Raw genomic sequence first — 20,197 nt, forward strand, 5'->3', positions numbered from 1 at the left:
TGTGTGTGTGTGTGTGTGTGTGTTTGTGTGTGTGTTTGTGTGTGTGTTTGTGTGTGTGTGTTTGTTTGTGTGTGTGTGTGTGTGTGTGTGTGTGTGTGTGTGTGTGTGTGTGTGTGTGTGTGTGTGTGTTTGTGTGTTTGTGTGTGCGTGTGTGTGCGTGCGTGCGTGTGTGCGTGAGAGTGTGTGTGTGGCTGTGTGTGTGTGTGCGCGCTTGTGCGTGTGTGTGCAGCTCGCACGCGACTTCTGTTTGTGAATAATGAAGAAGAAGCAGAAGCAAAAACAGCAGCAGAGGCAAAGAGAGGCGCCAAGAGAAGCATCGCCAGCAGCAACGGTGGTAGCGGCAGCGACAGCCAAGGTAGCAGAGGCCGAGAGAGGCGTCGTTAGCAGCAGCAGTAGTACTTCGCGACGCAGCAGCAGCAGCAACAACAACAAATAGCAAAAACTGTGCAGCGTTCGGCAAAGCGCAATACTAACAACAACAACAGCAGCAGCAACGATATCATCAGCAGCTACAACAACAACTTTAAAGCGCTGCCATACCGAAACGCCACTTAGCGTCGACGGCAGTAGCAGTCGCAGCAGCACCAGCAGCACATGCAGCAGCAGCAGCAATAACAACAACAACCAAAAAAGCAGCAAACTAAATACAGATGCAAATATGTCGAAAGCATCGTCAGCAACATCAGCAGCAGCAGCAGCAGCAGCAGCAGCAGTAGCAGCAGCCAGCAGCAGCAATGCAGCCGATTTTAGCGCATTTGATTTTAATGATAGCTCTGATAATTCCGATACGCCTTTAGTGCCACGAGCGCCATTTCTCAGCCGCGCTGCCGCTGCAGCTGCGGCAGCAGCAGCACTCAGCGCCAACAGTAATAGCAGCAGTAGCAGCAGCAGCACCACCAGTAATAACACGGGCAACAACAATATTACCATTGGCAACAACAACAACAACAACATCAACAACAACAACAACATCATCAACAACAACAACAACAACAACAACAACAACAATGTCAATGGCAATGGCAACAGCAATGACAATGGCAATGTCAATGATAATGCAACTGACTTGCAGCACAACACTAACATCAAAAGCATCAGAAGAAGCAGCAGCAGCAGCTCGCAAAGCAGCGACGAAAGCAACAGCGACGCAACAGCAGCCACAACGGCGGCTGTTGCTGCCGCTGTCAATGCATTGCACAATGGCAAACAGCAACAGCAGCAACATCATTACAATAACAACAATAACAATAATAATAACAATAATAATAACAATAATAATAATATTAATAGTACTAATAATAACAGCAACAGCAACAAACAACGCGATCGAGCAATGGATGATGAGGAGGAAGATGACGAGCAGCTTCTGGACGAGGACGAGGATGATTACGATGATGATGACGACGACGATGATGATGATGATGCTATAGATCAGCAACTGTCCAGCAATAACATGAGCAACAGCATTAATAGCAACAAGAACAATAACATTAACAATATGCATAGCGTAGCCGCCGCCCCAGCACCACTCACGTTGCCTGCCGATTTGCGTCATGGACTCCACTCTCGTGATCACAGCCAAGCGGAGCAGCCGGACTATGATGACGAGGATGAGGACGAGGATGAAGACGACGATGAAGATGAGGATGTGGATAGCCGCACAGCGTTGACATCGGCGCATACCGAGAGCAGCGGTTTGCATATGAGTGCAGTGGCCGCTGCAGCAGCAGCGGCAGCAGCAGCCGCCGCTGCCGCAGCAACTGCAGTTAAGCTGAATGCAGCAAATGTGACAGCGGCGCAGCTGGAGAATGCCACGGTGCTGGATATGGTTAATAATGCAGCTAATCTCGGCATGGGCAGCGGTGGCGGAAGCAACAGTATACCAGCGCCGAGCAGCAGCCTCATAGGCGGCAACAGCAATACCAGCTTCTCCACCAACAACAACAGCAGCCACGCGCTCAGCTCAACACTAAGCAATGCCATCAACGAGCAGCAGCAACAGCAGTTATTGCGGCGCAGCAGCAATTCGCATCATCATCACCAGCAGCAACATCAACAGCAGCAGCACCACAATCACCACCACTTGCAGCAGCAACACCAGCAACAGTTGCAGCAGCAGCCATCAAGCAGCGGCAGCGGTAGCGGCAGCGGCAGCGCTGCCAGCGAAAGACGCAAGTATCGTCATCAGAATTACAGCAAAAACATTTACATTGGCACGAAAAACGCCGAGAAGTGGGAGCACATGCGCACACGACTGCACTTCAAGAATGACGTCGAGTTCGTGGCCTATCTCCTCAACCTGGCCGACAACGATACCGATCGCCTGAATAAGTGAGTTCAACTCAAATCAAACACAAGCATTTCCCAAAACTTGCGAGCAGACACATCTAGACTATAGACACCCTATATATTATCTGGTACGAGCGCACGAACAGTCGCTCGTTCATTCACAGTTGTAGTTGAATATAATTAATTTTATATTTAATGCCCCAATAGGTGGAGCTTATAATTTATAGATCTACCTGTGGAGTAGCTCAATAAATGAGCTTTCGTGCAGATATACCTGCTGATAATATGCCTATTCCTTATTTGCATTTCTATCCTTATCCAATTTCAATCCATTTGTATTGTATAGGCTTATAGACTATAAAGCTTAGTTTACATGAGCAGAATACAGTTGTCTAAGCTATGTGAATAGCTTCTGGCAATCGGGAAGATCAGACTTTGATTCAGCCTTAAGATAGTTGAAAATTTCCGGACGATCCTATCGAAATTCAACGTCCACAAGAATCTAAGACCCAAGCTTAATATATACTGAACATTTTCAAATTGCAATATTATTGAAAACGATCACTGCTATCTAAGCTGGTGCAAGTTTAAATTGAAGCCCAATTTCAAATCACTTCAGCAGACTAAACGTTATTTATTTGATAGAGTCGCCAGATTTACCTGCAAAAGGATATGTGTACCATAGATAAAGAATTGTAATATTAACAGAGAGAGAGTGGCAGAATATAATAAAGCGGTTATATGCACATCTTGGACAATAAATTTGTTGGATGGATCGTGTTTGCTTAGGCTCCTATTGAAAAAGAAAAGCAAAAACAAAGAAATGAAACTGCTAATCTGAATTCATCTCGCTCGAACATGCGAGCGACTCTGTTGACTCCAGGGTCCTATCCTCATTACTTGTTAGCGAATCGATTATTGAAGTCGAAGGCTGACCCCAATTTTCAGATGTGCTGACGAGGAGCCGTACTTTCGCTATAATTTTATCGTAGAGTTCGATGGGCACCGCCACTTTCAATTTGCATAACAATATATGCGGATCTGCACATATCATGATCGCGTTAGCGAAATAGTGCACAGCTCTGTCCCAGTCCTTGCTGCGCACACAAGTCTCGCCTAGGTACACGTGCCGCAAAAAGTATTCGACTACTTCAGCGTTTAGCGGGGGCTTGCGTAGGGCGCATTGTGACAGCTCACGCTGCCGCCGCTCGTGCACCCGCCGCTTGTATTGGGGATCTCTGCGCCGTTTGTGATCAAAGTAAATGCAATAGCTCACAAGTGCAAGGGCTGCCAGACCAACAAAAACTACCGTCTGGCCACTTAATTCAAACATTTTTTTCTACACACTTTACTTCAAATTTCGTCCTACACAACTTTAAACCGTACCAAAACTGAATAAAAATATGTTCTCAATTATATTTTTTGAATGAAAAATATAGTCAAGGCTTGCCAAGTTCGAGCAGCCAACTATTGTCCATAGATTTATAGGACATGTTAGAAAAAAACCTTTTAAATAGTCCATTAGATATAGAGCCCTTATCAACTCGATCGACTAAGAAAGTTTAACTGCAAGTATATTGTTAAGTGGTATTTAACAAAAATTTCATTAAACAATGTTCACAAAATTTGCGATCTATATAAATTGGAAAAGTATGAAGCGACTTACTTGTATAAATAAAGAAAGCTTGATATATCTTCAGTTTTTGACAAAAGCAAGTATTTATTATTTTAAATTTAGATGAAATCTGTTAATCTGGAGATTATTAAATGTATCTGTAAAACCAACAACAACGCTTGGATCACAGACAATTTATATCTATTATTTCAAATATATATCGATGAATGATTAACTATATCAATTTCATTCCAATTACAAATCTAAATATGTAGCTCCTAACGGTGGGTGGGGCGAGTTGCATTAAGGCGAAAGGAGTTGAATATCGTTCAACACCGCATATCAAACACCGCAATAGACGACACAAGATATGGCGATGCTGTGTTGCCCAAGATTGTTGATAGGTGCAACGGCACAAACATACACACAGAGATACAAATGTGAAAAGGGAAACAGCGGGAGATAGAGAAAGAGACATGTTTTTGGGCACAACTTGGCAGCACTGCTGCAAATTTGGGTACTTTTTCGCCAGTTCTAGCGGCGTGAATTATAGCTTTATTTTAACACCTCTACTGTCAAAGATCCACAGTTCTTTTCAGATTACCTGACAACTTTCCAATTCAAATTTACTTTAAATGTCAGTTTCTAAACTTAAAGAAGTGTTAAGTCTGAACGCACCATCCTATATGTTAAGGAGGAACATTAAGCTTGATTTGCTCCCAGTCTCTTATTAAGTCGAAATTTAAAAATGAGCACCTTTACAATTTCACAATTAAGGCTTAATTTATAAGCCTTATTAATTATTATATTTTTTAAATAAACGCTTAAATTGCTATAATTTTAAAATACCTGAAAATTACGTAACACACGTAAAACTGTTTTATAGTACGGATTCTACAATAAGAAAATTTCATAGCATTACTTGATTAGTAATAAAAATGGTCTTGATATCATATAAATATTTTACCAACAGTCTTAAAAGTCTTGCTTGCCTTTTCCTACATTCTTTAACAAGTTAATTTGGCGTGTGCAAGCCCTGAAGAGTGGAAACACTGCTTGTGACCACGTTGGCAATGTACTGCGAATTGTGTTGATAGGAAGGCTAAGTGCTGGGAGGTGTGCGTAGCGGCACAAATGGAAGCGATGTTAAAGCGATTTACGCCCGACTGCATCAGACTGCAACACAACCAAACCACCATCAACCCTTCCCCTTCTTCGCCTCAGTTTCACTAAAACCTACAATTCACTGCGCTGCACCCAGTGTGCTCCGCAGCTACAAAGGCGCAAATGCAGCATCCATGCGGTTGCATGCAACGGCGCTTTCATGTTGCCTGTGTCGCTAACCGAGATGCAGACGGAGTCGGAGCCGAAGCCGGAGCCTGATCCTGAGCCTTAGCCGGTTGCAACAACCGCTGTGTTTTGCGTAGTGTGTTTTCATACCCTGAAACCATTGAAAATTGGAATTCAGGGGTATAATAGTTTTGTTTTATAAAATGTATGTAATCGGCAGAAGGAGACGTGGTAGACCCCATATATATTATAATATTCCTGATCAGGACGACAAGCCGAATCGATTAATACCTCCTGTCCTTCTGTCTGTTCGTTCGTCTGTCCGTATATACCTATGAGAGCTAAAGACTTTAATTTTCTTGTAGGTCCGCCTATAGCAAGCGCATATCAAGTCTGTTTCAAATAATCGATATCTATTTCCGTTTTATTGTTGTTGAGTAAAAATATTATTGAATTTAAATTTTTAAATTATATCAGGATGAGTCTTTTTGAAGTGGCGGTCTTAACAGAGTCCTGATGACCTAAAGTCAGTTTCTCTTCTTTTTTATGCTATATACAATCTATAGAAGATATTTAACAACACGCACGGGTTTCACGGCATCTTCTAGACTGAACTAGACTACAGTAGACTAAACTAGAGTTTCATACTGGTTTTTATAGTTTTAAATATACATTTTTAGCAATAAATATAAGTCACAATATTAAAACCTATAATTACAAATGCGGTATGCTTGCGATACAGCTGTAAAGCTATGCATCGCTAATGCCTTCTGCTCTGCTCAATTTTACGGAGTCATGACAATTTCATCATGTTTAAACCAAGAGAATCTGCGGAAGATAAAAATTAATCTCGATATGCTTATGATTCATCTAAGGTTCCAGTACAGATATAAGTGTGTGAGTGCAGCGTTCTTTCGCCGAGCCTTCCGCCATCGTTCTTTGCCATTGGGCAATACTATTGGATCGACGGAAAAAGTAACACACATGCATACTACGCAAGCAAACTGACAGAAACTCAAGCAATATCGTTGCTGTAGCTTCTGCGGTTGTTGCAACAGCATTTTGCATGCATTTGCATGCCACGCAGCCCTGCATGTGTGGTTGTGTTTGTGTAAGCGTGTCTGCGTTTCATGGCATTGCCATCAGCTGCGCTGTTCCCATCCCCAATACTCGCTTAAACAAACATCCAATAAAAGGCGCGGCATGGTTTTCTGTTACCTCTGCAGTTGCGGAGTTGCAGTTGCCTTACCCCGCCTTAGCTTTTCTCGATGTTGGTGCTATTGTTAGTCCGCCATTTGGCATCCGAAATATTCCCCCACACACTCAATCGGCAAGGAAATGCTATTAGATGCGTTCAGATTTTCAGTAGATTTCTAATATTTTTCAATCATACTTGCGGATTTGGAATAAGCTTAAATAAATACATTAAATTCTCATATGTAATGTCACGGTCCAAAAAGCTTATTAATCCAAAGTTATTTCTGCATTTTCCCATGTATTGTATTTTTATTGATCATGTATTGTATTTTCGAAAACGTAGTCTCGTAACTACCTCTGGATGTCTATTTAAAAGTTCATTTGTACATGCGCTGGTGGAGGCTTTTTGAAAAGCACACTGAACATTGCCTAGCTTTTGGCTACGATCAATTCTCAAAAAGTTTTTATTAATTGAACTGTTATTATACCTGAACTCATTGAAATGAAACATTTTGTTATGTATGTAACAGGCAGAAGAAAGCGTCACAGACCCCCGAAAGTATATATTTTTTTGAACAGGACGACGAGCTGGCCCTTTTTAACTCATCCCTCTGTCTTTACGACCGTCTGTCCATATGTATAAGTGCGTTGATATCAGAACCTATGTGAGCTAGAGACGCGCATATCAAGTTTGTTTCAAATAATCGATAATTATCCTCCATTTATTGTTACCAACTGGTAAAAGCACGTGGCAAGCAGCGACAAGCGTACGAATTTTTCCAATACACATGCAAAAACACGTACATTCAAATGCGTGCATTCTTGTCTATTTGTTTATGATTCGATTTGCAACGTTTTATTGAAACAGTGAAGTGACGGTATTGGTAGAAGCAATGCGCGTTGCCGAAGGGGCGTTTGGGCCAGTCCAGGTGTCGTGATGTCGGGTTTTGTTCATTTTTTTTATGGAGTATACTTAAAATCTTAGATCGGACGGGAATCAAGGTATCTCCTAGTCGGGCGCAACCGACGTGCTCTGATCATATGTCCCCGGGGTTCCATTGCAACATTACTATAGCTAATATAAACGGCTGTAGCACACACTCACATTCAGATACACGCACACATGTGTACGAATATCCACGCATTGCTTGGCCTAGCCTTTCATTTCATTCATGCTTCTTTTAGTTTCGCCCATGTCACCAATTTGTGCGCACTTTCGAAATTTCGTCAAAAAGCACAAGCAATACTGTGTGTATGTGTATTTGTGCGTATGTGTGTGTATGTGTTAGTGTTGATATATGTGCAGTGATGAGTGTACTAAATGCGCCAACGAGTAACACACACGAAACGAAACGCTAGAACTGAATCAGTTTCCGAATCAGCCCCCAGTGAAACGCAACATCCCACAGCCACTAGCCAACGCAATGGGCCAACCCACGCACACATCTGGGAGCTTTGTGGCAGTAGCGTTGTGTGTGTCCAAATTCTTGACAGCGATGGCATTGTGTCAGGTCGTTGTATCTTCTTGGCAGTTCCACTGTGCAGCGTTGCCTGCAGACAACTCGAATGTCCAAAATTTCTTTGTGTTGGGGGCCTGAGCCACGTCAACAAAAAATATATTTAGCGGTGTTTTGTCCATACGGCTCAGTGGGTTGTGCACATTTGTAATTGTGTGGCCTTTGGTTTCCAATTCCTTTTTAATTAGTGTTGTATCAGTGCTGGAGTGAAGCCCTTTGAACACGACTCTATATGGTTTGTCCTCCTTAAGCTGGTAGCAGTGGAACTCCAATTCCAGCTTAGTAAAGTGGTCTATAACTCTGCGATAGTCCTCACTGCATTGGGTTAATACACCTATGTTATTCTTCTTTGGCTTAATTACGTATGATTTAGCATCAATTACTTTATCTATTATCTGTTGAAGTAGGGCCACAGACTTGATGTTTGGACACCATATGGGGGGCGGACGAGGTTTTTTCGGTGTAGTTTGCTGGTCGGTCAATACTGGGGCTTCTGGAGCTACAGGTGATTCGCTGTAGTCTTCATCTTCTTCTACGAGCAGTGAAAATCGATTTTCTGATATTAATGCTGCATTGCTGGTGCTTGGTTCGTCGAAGATGAGCCTTTTCTTGATGGTTTTTGGTGAATTTGGCTTTTACGTTTCGTGTTTTTGTTGTTAGTGATGCCTTGCACGGAGGCGATATCTATTTTTGAGTTATTGGCATGATGGAGGCTTGCCTATTTGCCATCACAACGTTAAGCTGGGCTTGCATTTCTGCATTTACCTTTACAGCTGTAGCGAGGTTATTGACATTAGATGTCATCGCGGATTGTGCTTTTGAGTGCAGGCGCACTCGCGCCAAGCGACGAAATTTCGTAAATTGCAATTAAAGCAATTGAGTTACGCGGAAGCAAGCGATAAGAAAACGCTGCGTGTGCGGTTTTTGTTGCTGTTGCGTTGAAGAATGCACCGCAAAGTTCTATTTTTAGAACTCTGCAGCAGTAGAGCTTAAGCGAAGGCTGTTCGAATTCACGTCTTTACAGGTCGAACGACTGATCGCGATTGATTTTTTTTTTCCCATGTATTGTATTTTATTGATCATGTATTGTATTTTCGAAAACGTAGTCTCGTAACTACCTCTGGATGTCTATTTAAAAGTTCATTTGTACATGCGCTGGTGGAGGCTTTTTGAAAAGCACACTGAACATTGCCTAGCTTTTGGCTACGATCAATTCTCAAAAAGTTTTTATTAATTGAACTGTTATTATAACTGAACTCATTTAAATGAAACATTTTGTTATGTATGTAACAGGCAGAAGAAAGCGTCACAGACCCCCGAAAGTATATATTTTTTTGAACAGGACGACGAGCTGGCCCTTTTTAACTCATCCCTCTGTCTTTACGACCGTCTGTCCATATGTATAAGTGCTTTGATATCAGAACCTATGTGAGCTAGAGACGGCATATCAAGTTTGTTTCAAATAATCGATAATTATCCTCCATTTATTGTTACCAACTGGTAAAAGCACGTGGCAAGCAGCGACAAGCGTACGAATTTTCCAATACACATGCAAAAACACGTACATTCAAATGCGTGCATTCTTGTCTATTTGTTTATGATTCGATTGCAACGTTTATTGAAACAGTGAAGTAGTGACGGTATTGTAGAAGCAATGCGCGTTGCCGAAGGGGCGTTTTGGGCCAGTCCAGTGTCGTGATGTCGGGTTTGTTCATTTTTTTATGGAGTATACTTAAAATCTTAGATCGGACGGGAATCAAGGTATCTCCTAGTCGGGCGCAACCGACGTGCTCTGATCATATGTCCCCGGGGTTCCATTGCAACATACTATAGCTAATATAAACGGCTGTAGCACACACTCACATTCAGATACACGCACACATGTGTACGAATATCCACGCATTGCTTGGGCCTAGCCTTTCATTCATTTCGTGCTCTTTTAGTTTCGCCCATGTCACCCAATTTGTGCGCACTTTCGAATTTCGTCCAAAAAGCACAAGCAATACTGTGTGTATGTGTATTTGTGCGTATGTGTGTGTATGTGTAGTGTTGATATATGTGCAGTGATGAGTGTACTAAATGCGCCAACGAGTAACACCCACGAAACGAAACGCTAGAAACTGAATCAGTTTCCGAATCAGCCCCCAGTGAAACGCAACATCCCACCAGCCACTAGCCAACCGCAATGGGCCAACCCTCTGCTACATCTTCAAGCAGCACATTAATACTAAAGTAGCAACGGCAACACATACAACATTCGCACACACAGATACATACAGGCATGTACATACACATACAAACACGAAAGCTGACAAATAGAAAAAGAACCGAGCAATGCAGAAACAGCAACAGAAACACAAACAGCTAACTGTAAATTCAGTGGAGGCCGAGGCAGCTTGCGAATGCGGAATATGGACATAGAAGGGGAAAGGGAGAAGTGAGCAAATATGTTAGCTTGTGTTCGGGGTGTTTGGTCTATGAGTCACAAAGTGGAGCAGGATAAGTTGTGTGAGTGATGGCTAGAGATGGCTGTTTGCGAGTGTGGTGGTGCATGTGTGTGAACTACTGTAGATAGGTGGGGCAGGTGGCTGACTGCCGCTGGTTTCTGTGGCGGTTGTCGCTGTTTTCGATATTGTTGTTAAGGTCCAAAATTGGGGGATTTAATGAAGGAAACCCTAAGCACACACACTCACAGAAGAGAGTGCACGAGAGAAAAATAGAGAGAGAGAGGCATAATATAGGCATTGCTGCGGATCATGTGACATTTCCAGCGATAGCAACAACAATTGAACATAACAACAACATTGCTATATACACTTAACGTTCGCCGCTCTGCTGATGAATTTCTTGTGCACAAACGCGACTGAGAATAGGTTAATGCTTATGAAGTAAGTAAAGTCGAAAGGTGGGGGGTTTGAAGGGAAAGTACCGTAACATCGTGTAGTTATAGATATACCTATATATCTATATATGCAAGTCAATATATATATAGCCACCATATGTCGGATTGCATGGCCGCTGTCACCTACTGAATCAAGAATGGAAAGGAATTGAAGAATAGAATAAGCGAATTATAGGACGATAGAACGCTTGCTGCAGCAAGGATGAGCTATAAGTTTTCAGCATGCAACAAGTTCCTGCGTCAAGAGACTACATATTTAAAACTAAAACGGTCCATTAAAAGTTAATCTGCTCAATAAAAAACTAAACTCAATTCGACTTCGGCTTGAGTAGCTTTAAATTGAAAGGTCATAATGGAACCGAACTTATTGAAATTAAGCAAGATTGCTCTAGTCGAGAGCGCTCGACTTGGAGGTACCCTAATACCTTGTCATGATTTTAAATTCTCTTCTCTCATGAGGGTAAAACGGAACCTCTTGGTGCACAAATTTCAATTAGTGCTGCTTTGGGAGACCAGAGAGCAGATAGTGGGTTGATCAACCGAAGCGCACAGATGAGGTCCCATATTTTTGTTCCACGACAGAGACACGAAAATATATGAACTTGTGTGGGACATTGGGATCAAAATTATATTCAATTAAATACAGTTAGTATACATTAGAATTGGTGAATATTACCCAAATTTATATTAGTATTAAGATATGACTCTTTTGGAAACAATTCCAAGGAGAAGCTTGTACTAAATGTGTTGCATCTAATGTTGTATGATTACTGTCAGTAAAGCAAACATAAAAAGAACAGATTCCACTTATTTTCCACACTTGCTAGCTTGCTTTCTAACTGTTACGTTGACCACCTATCAAATTAGCAGTCAAAACCGCCGGTCAACTAGCTTATCCTTAATTTAGTCAAGCAGTATGTAATTTTTTCTATAAGTGGATTAGTTAGTTAATCAATCAATCAATTAATCAATCAATCTATCAATCAATCAGGCAGCCAATACATCAATCAATCAGCCATACCACTATCAATTAATTAATCGGTCATTTCAGTCAAAACAAAAATACTTTCATGTACTAAATTGGATAATCTTTATATATGTTATGCATATATATCATGATAATGAACCCTGAAAGGTTTAGTCTTTGGATCGAAGCATCTCTGCCATAAGCAGATATTGTGCTGGTGTGACCTATTCAGCAAAGACTAATTCCAATTGGAATTGTATCGGTTGCAATCTTTTGAAGCTCGTAATTCTTATCCCTGATTCTTAGCCTCTGTGGCACCTACCAGTGGCCAGTCACAGCGAGTCTTAACAAAATTAATTAAACGTCGCAGGAGCGAGACTTGGACACAAGCACAAAGCAGCTCATCGAGAAGAGCGCGGCCGCTGCTGGCGTTTGAGAACAGGATTAGATGAGCAGGCATGAAAATTACGTCATGCATGGAAAATACCGCATTTTTTCCACGTTAATTCGCTTGCACATCACTTCAACAGATTCTCAAACTCTCCCTTTCTCTGTTTTTTGCAGTTTGCCACCAACATCGCCGGCGCACACTCCCACCAAGGGATTCGATGGCAACTTCAAACTGGAACCGAATCTGAGCGTTAAGGACTTTGTAACACCACCAGAAAATGGCAATGGTAATGGCAGTCTGGAGTCGGTTACTAGCGTTGCTACTGCCATGGCCACGCCAACGCCGCCACAGCGCAAGCGCTACAAGAAACGCGTCCAATTCACGACCCGACGCTCTCAATGGCTATGCGGGGGCAAAGAATAAAGCCGGTGCAGCTGCTGGTTACAACAACAGCAATAGTAATAATAACAACAATAACAACTTTGCTAGCCCAGCCAAAACGAAGAAGCAAGAAGCGAAAGCAACAGCAGCTGCTCTGAAAGCAGGTGCCGCAGTAGCAGCAGCAGCTGCTGCGGCGGCAGCCGCCTCATCTGCGTTGCCCGAGGTACTGGACTGTCGCATAGCAGAGAAGATCAAAAGTGAGCTGGAAGCGTGCAGCAAGAGTCGCTGCCAAATGCACTTTGTCTCAAAAAGGCGGCAGCCGCTGGCTGCAGCGGCGACACAACACAGTGATGAAGACGAAGACGAGGACGAAGAGTTTCAGCAACAGCAACAGCAGCTAGCAGCAGTCACAGCAGCAGCAGCTGCAGCAGCCACTGCTCATCCAACCCCAACGACAGGAACGCTGCTGACCAATGCGGAGGCTGTAGATGCAAGCAGTGCCAGCAACGGTCAGCTGGGCAGCTTTCATGTGCGCTCCAAGAACCAAAACAGCAGCAAGAAGTCGCAAGCTGCAAAAGCAGTTGCTGCTGCTGCGGCGGGCGGCAGCGGCAGCGGCTATGATGCCACCGAATAGCTATGACGAGCCGGAAGATGATTCGGCTGCTGGGCCGGTCGATGACGAAGACGAAGACGATGAGGAGCTGGATGAAGAGGCGCTGGCACGTGAAATGAAAATGGAGCCAAAATTTTGTGGAGGAGGAGGATGAGCATGATATTGCTTTCAGATCCCAACAATCATGTCGCGAATGCTCATTTCGCATGATCACAAGCTCTGCCCACTGCGCAATGCCTGCGGCAATGTAACGGATGCTGTAGATCTGGCCGAATGGATTGAGCGTCGCAATCTGGAAGCCCTAGCCAAACTGAAGGCAGATGCCCAGAGAGAGGCAAAAGTTGGCAGGCCGCGACATGTTGACGACGAGGATGATATGGAGGACATGGACATGGACGAATCATCGCAATTGTCCGAACTGGAGACCAAGCCGTTAATTACCTTTGCTGAGGCATCGGTTCCCGCCGAATTCGAGCTACACAACGTCGAGCCAAATGTCACTGGCGTCTTTGCCCGCACCGAGGTTCGAGCCTACACCAAGCTGGGCCGCTTATCGGACAGCCGGTTCAGACTGGAGAGGTACGCGAGGGTAGCGACATGAAATGGATATTCGAGATGTGTGAGGCCGGCGCCGAGAAATCCTATCTGCTCTGCTGCGATAATCCCAATGCCTCCAACTGGCTGCGTTTCATCCGACCAGCGCCCAGCTACGAGGAACGCAACGTAAACCTCGTCTCGATTAATCGTCAAGCATACTTTGTGAGCTGTCGTGATCTACGCAATGGCATGGAACTCCTCTATGGGAGTGACGACTGCAACACCATGTGGCGCAAAAAGCATACCGAGAAGATAAGTAAGGCCCTTACTTAGCTAAGAAGCAAATGCCTCGTAGTTAGTCATAAAATTAGTGGAGATTTTTCTTTCGAAAACTACTTATTCATGAAGGCTTTGACTCTGGCGGATCAATTTATAGTCCAATAAGAGTTTACTGCAACTGAGTTTCCAATTTTGACAGTCACTTAAACATATTGGCAAATCAGTATGAAAACAACATGTCGCTTGCAACAGCAAACTCCATACATATCTTCTGTAAGCTAAAGGGCGTTAGCAAACACATTGTCTGCTAAACTAATGCCATTTAGTTATATTATTAATTGTGTTGACTCAACATTAAACTCATCAATATATCGATTTTTTTCTTCTAAAAAACAGACTGCGGCGGCTGCAATTTAAAGTTTGAGCATCCGCTCTACTATCGTACGCACTGTTCAGTTTTTCACGATCCGTCGATGAGCCTTACCATACGGAAATATCACTGCAAGGTATGCAGCGAGGTGGTTCTGGGCAAAGACAACATTATGAAGCATGCGGCCGAGAAACACGACGGCAAGGGGGCATACCAATGTCAGTTCTGCAACAAGTTCTTTCTCCCGGCTCAACTATCTAGAGATGCATCGCACCTATGGCTGTGCCTCGAATCCGAATCGTTCGAGGCCAGTTTGCGATTTCTGTGGTCGCAAATTCTGCCAGCCGCAGAAGCTGAAAGCGCATATTAAACGTGTCCACAGTGGTAAGTCGGGCAAGCCACACCCCCAACCCCAAACCTACCTATTCCCCCAACCCCACCTCGGCTCAATATAGATCGTAAATACCTGCGTAGATTTATGTATATTCTAAGCGTATGCAAGACTAGCAGCGCATATCATTAATCGCATATAGTATATCCGTCGTTGTAACTCTTCCCACATGCCTATAAGTAAGCTCACACACTATCAAATGTCATATGTCATATGTACTAATAGCGTAAAAATAACGTAACCCGCATCGCCGCAACTACTAACTGACCTTTCACGCACACACACACTCATCGGTATCAGTCATAGCTTGAACACAGATATGTTCATATGCATATACACCTAAGCCTACATCTCCATCACACACGCACACATACGCATCTATGATCGCTCATACTCATGCTTTTTATTTGAATGCCGATTGGTCAAAACCATTTTATGAACTTGGTTCTTTTGGTTTAACTTCTTTAGTTGACACATATTACGAAAGTTCATGCTATGTTCATGATACATTTATTCTAGTTACAGACATTTATTTACCCAATAGTTCTATAGATTAGGCTTATTGTTTAAAATGAGATGTGTAATTTGTCATTACGTCAAATGGTAAATACTGATTATTTTTACCATAAATATAGGATACTACGAAAATATCATACATATTAATTAGCACTCAATTTGATCAATGCTAAGTATTTAGTTGCCAGATAATAATAATGAATTTAAAATTATATAGAGATCTTTTTATTTGAGAGATATAAAACATTTTAGGAGCATATCATTTCTGGAACAATATGAGAAGCATACGTTGAGTTCGTAATTTGTATTAATTGATTGTAATTGATATTAATTCACTTTAAGATGCAGATTATACAACATGCAAAAACGTTGCAGCCGGGCGCTACCGACTGCATAATACTCATACACGGGCCAGCTCCTAAACTTTGGAGAATATGTTTATTTTCGATATGCCACACTCTTGAAACGTCTCTCTTAATACATTTCGGTAGATCAAAATCAGACCCATGAATATATATATGACGTTCACACATACAGACGGACAGACAGCTTGGCTTTTATTTTGTGAATGATAATAAAAATAACTTGTTCATGAGCTCTATCAAGTTTATAAGACTCAAAATTGATTTTGTCATCATGAAAAGGGATTACTTGACAGCTAAAAAGAAAATTTTGCAATTGTACGTAGCCGAGTACTAGTATTATAATATCTAAATGTGCTACAAGTGAACATCTAGGAAACATTTAGATTTGACGTAAAGGAAGAAATCATAAAGAGAAACATAGATCCGCATTAATAGAAAAACATTCGTAACATTCTCAAAACATTTGTAAACCGCACCATTATATAGTTGCCTTTAGTGAATGATTTGCTTTGTGTTTTGATTTGTGTTTGATATTTGGTCTTTGATCTTAAGTTTTTAGCAGTGATTGGACCAATCCATTGATATTGTTAAACAAGATTTGGTTTGTTCGATCTAGTGACTTATGCTTTTTGTGGTGTTATATAAATGGCTTACGTTTCGTAATTTGTGATTTTGTGTTTTGGTTAGTTGGGTTTGTCGATTTTCCTATAAATTCTATTTCTGTACTCACTAATTTTCTTTCAAAATCACCAACAATCCGAAAATTTCATTTTCTTCATACAATTTCATTTTAGATATGGCTGAAGTTTACGAGATTTTCAGTGTAAATTATGTTCAAAACTTCTAGGATCGCGTGCAGCATTGCAGCGCCATTCGAAGGAGGTGCACAGCCGCACTCAACAGTGGTCAGTTGTCCGCGCTGCCAGAAACTCTTCCAGAATCGCAGCAACTTAAAGATACACATGCTCACGCACTCGGGCGTGCGGCCTTTCAAGTGAGTATCTCTCTTCCAGCTATGTTATTTTTAACATACTTCAGAGAGCTTTAAAGTCACTCAATTTAGTTTCTTGTATTTGAGGTATTTTATATTTCATAACAATGAATTATCAAAATTCATATAAATATGGCTAGTGGACATTCATCTGAAATTCATCTGAATCCCATGTCGGCCAGAAGCTATTCAATTAAACGTGCTTCAATTGACTAAAGCAATTGGCTGAAGCACCGAACCCTTTGAAAGTGGGAGTTCAGGGTATAATGGATTTGTGAAAATGTATATCACAGGCAGAAGGAGGCGTGACAGAAAACCAGTCATCATTTCGTTAATCATAGAGCTACATTTTAAACGTGTTCTCGTACAAACCATATGTCGTACGAGCTTATCAGTTTCGATAGATCATCCCATTTAATGAGTATCGATAAAATCTAACATTTTGAACTTGCATGACTAGCAGAAAATGTATATTTGGATTTAGCATTTCTCCCCCTTCCCAAATTCTCCAAAAACCAAATACTAGAGACAAATACACATAAATGAATCTCAATATCACGCTCTGAATATGCAATTCCCCGTACACTGGTGGTGACTGGGGAAGAGACGAGGCCTAGAAGTCATCGAATATTCGTAGATATTATTTCAAAAGGATATTTGCTCACACGTTTATCAATTATTATTATGTATCTGCGAATAACTAGAATAAGTGAAGAAGCAGGATATATGTGAGTTCTAGTACTCTCTTATAGCATTGTGTGTTTAGGTAACGTTAGATAGATATTGTTAATGAAATCAGTTTAGCCACGACACACAGGAATTATGATTAAGCTGAGTCCTTGTTTTGATTTGGGTTCAAAAAATAATAATATATAGCTAAAGTAATCAAAAAAGGCAATTGTTGATATATTAAAAACAACTGATTGTCACTTACAGGTGCGCAGAACCGGAGTGCAATGCCGCCTTCACCACAAAGCAGTGCCTACAGTTCCATTATAAGAAGGTACACAACTACACGCAGGAGCAGATGCCGAAGATAGAGCGGAGTGTGGCCTATACCTTTGATGCCTATTCGGGCGGTATGAAGGTGGACTTTTTGGGTAAGCCAGTGGGGCAGACGCTGTTGGGTGCACCGCAAGCGCCACGCCCTAACGCTGCCGTCAATCTATAGGAAAAGCCAACTGTAACAATAGATGTGTTGTTAGCTGGACGTGCTACTTCATGTCTCTAGCTTCAAAAGTTGTAAAAGATATAACATTTCCAAATACAAATATTTCAAATTTCAAGTCTACAAACTACTACTAGCCAGACTCCTCACTTCGTAAAAATATATATCTGTAATTATGGACTGATTTATTCATTAATTGATTTTTGCTATCCATATTTACGAGAATGCGATTCCATTCGAAAAAGTTTATATAAACATATATATAAACATAGTACTTGTGCTTAATCCAATTGATCACGTGTCTTTTTCTACTTTAACAGGTACCCACCGAGAACCATCTAAATAGCGATAGTCCGATGAGCGCACATGTCGATGCGGATGCTCAACGCTTCGGTAGTGGTGGTGGTGGAGGCGGCGTCAGTGGGTCGAATGGTGCAGGCATTGGCGCAACCATGGACAACTTAGAGAACGAATTAAAGATGATGAAGAACCTGGGCAGCTTTCCCATGCAGATACCACCATTGCCAATGTTCCAAGGCACGTGCAATATATCGCCGAACGCCTCGACGCCCACCAACCCGCAGAGCAATCAGAACCAGAACGATGTAGATGTGGATGCCAGCAGCACGCCGCGTCCCCAACATCCAGATTCAGATGGCTTCTCGTCGTCGCACCACCGGACGCCGCCCTCGCCGCCGCCCATATCACCGGGTCGCGACTATGGCGGCATGTTTGGTGCCGGCAATGGTGCCGGTGGACCCGGCTCAAATAGCACGCCGGCAGGCAGCTCTAGCGGTGGTGGTGGGGCTCCAACGGCGGGCAACAATTTGTCCGCATCGTCTCCTCTACCGGCAGCGCTGCAGCCGCAGCGACGTAACGCCTCCAGCGTGGGCAGCACATATCCCGAGCACGAGCTCATTTCGCCCGCCTCCTCGCCAAGCATACCACGCTACAACTTCAACGGCGACATGATGCGTCACAAGCGCGCCGTCCAAGAACATGAGCAACAGGAGCGACGCCACAATATCTCGCGGCACAATCAAATGTCCAGCGACGAAGAGAACAGCATTATGCCACAGAACAGGTAAGTCTGGTAATCCAAGTGATCCATTCGATCCTCCAACTAATCACTCTTATCGAACAGCACTGGACAGGATATGCGTATGAAGTTCCCGCAATCACAGATCGATCTCATGTACTCCAAATATGAAAGCATGGCCAGCAATCTCAAGTACAATAGCCAGGAGCTTGACTCCCCGGCTGAGTATCGGCAGAGCAGCAATAGCAATGTGGCAAGTGCGGCAGCTGCCGCCGCAGCTGCTGCAAGCACTGCGAATGACATGTCCGATCTGCAGGGCCTGGACATGAGCTCGCGCTCGAATGCGTCGAGCAATTATCATCATAACTTCCAGCTGCCTAGCAGCCGTTACCATCACCACATCTACGATATACTCTCTGATCGGGAGCAGAATCAGCAGGCGCAGGTGCAGCAACAGACGCCGGCATCGGTAGTGCATCAACAAGAGCATGGCAGCCATGGTGGTCACAGCAGTCAGCTGGCCATGCAGCAGCATCAGTCGGCGGCTATGCACAACATGCTCAGTGAACAGTTGGGTGAGCAGGAGCACGACCAAACCACATCGGTGGATCTAAGTCGCACTGCCAACTATGTGGTGTCGTCGCCGCCGCAGCTGCCCTACAATCATCCCCATCATGATATGCTGCGCATGGCCTCCCTGGATCTAACACCCAATACGAGCAATATGACGGTGGGAAATAATCGCTCGTTTCTGTCTTCGCAGATGCAGCATCAGAGTCGCGAGAGCCTCGAACATCATCGCTTGCTCTCGACGGTCGAACAGCATCGCATATTGGCTGCCTCGAATGCTGCTGCGGATCAGCATAGGCTGCTCGTCGATCCCACGGCTCATCTACTAATGGAGCAAAACAATCGATTGCTGGGCACCACAGACCAGTCACGTCTTCTGGGCGAATCAGCGGCGGCAGCTGCACAGAATCGGCATATGGCCAGGAGCTTTGGTGCGTATCATCAGGTGGCATCCAGCAATTATCATCCGGGCGTACGGCCTCCACCGGTATTACCAACGGCCAATCATCATGCTTCCAATCCTTCTAATTATCATCCTTTTCCCGCTTACTACTAATTAGTGCCATCTATTGGCCGCCACAGACGAACCCAAAAAGCAGGCACAGATACACAATACTATGCTAGATACACAATACTTTGAATAAATTATTGCGAAATGACAGATGATATGCTAGGAACTAGATTATATATATATATAATCTTGCAGAAAGGCCTGCATATAGCTAACCGGGACTATGTGCAATTCAAATATATGATGTATAGAGTTATATATATAAACATAATTATCATAAATATACATATATACATAT

At 43.0% G+C, this 20,197-nt stretch overlaps 1 protein-coding gene across 1 annotated transcript; it reads left to right on the plus strand.

The window, feature by feature from the left end:
* The first annotated feature begins 227 nt into the window (after positions 1-227).
* LOC115483088 lies at positions 228-20,031 on the plus strand. The gene is given in 17 exon segments (XM_030224179.1): positions 228-421; positions 455-2,331; positions 12,342-12,555; positions 12,557-12,818; positions 12,821-12,883; positions 12,954-13,126; positions 13,128-13,289; positions 13,291-13,357; positions 13,360-13,701; positions 13,704-14,015; positions 14,375-14,592; positions 14,594-14,732; positions 16,468-16,512; positions 16,515-16,614; positions 17,548-17,770; positions 18,100-18,863; positions 18,924-20,031. Coding segments are annotated over 17 exon segments (6,147 nt in total). The 5' UTR covers positions 228-256; the 3' UTR covers positions 19,945-20,031.
* Positions 20,032-20,197: the final 166 nt, after the last annotated feature.

The sequence above is a fragment of the Drosophila hydei genome, unplaced genomic scaffold, assembly GCF_003285905.1.
Source record: "Drosophila hydei strain 15085-1641.00,03,60 unplaced genomic scaffold, DhydRS2 tig00000383-arrow-arrow-pilon, whole genome shotgun sequence".
In the NCBI taxonomy this organism is placed as follows: Eukaryota; Metazoa; Arthropoda; class Insecta; order Diptera; family Drosophilidae; genus Drosophila; species Drosophila hydei.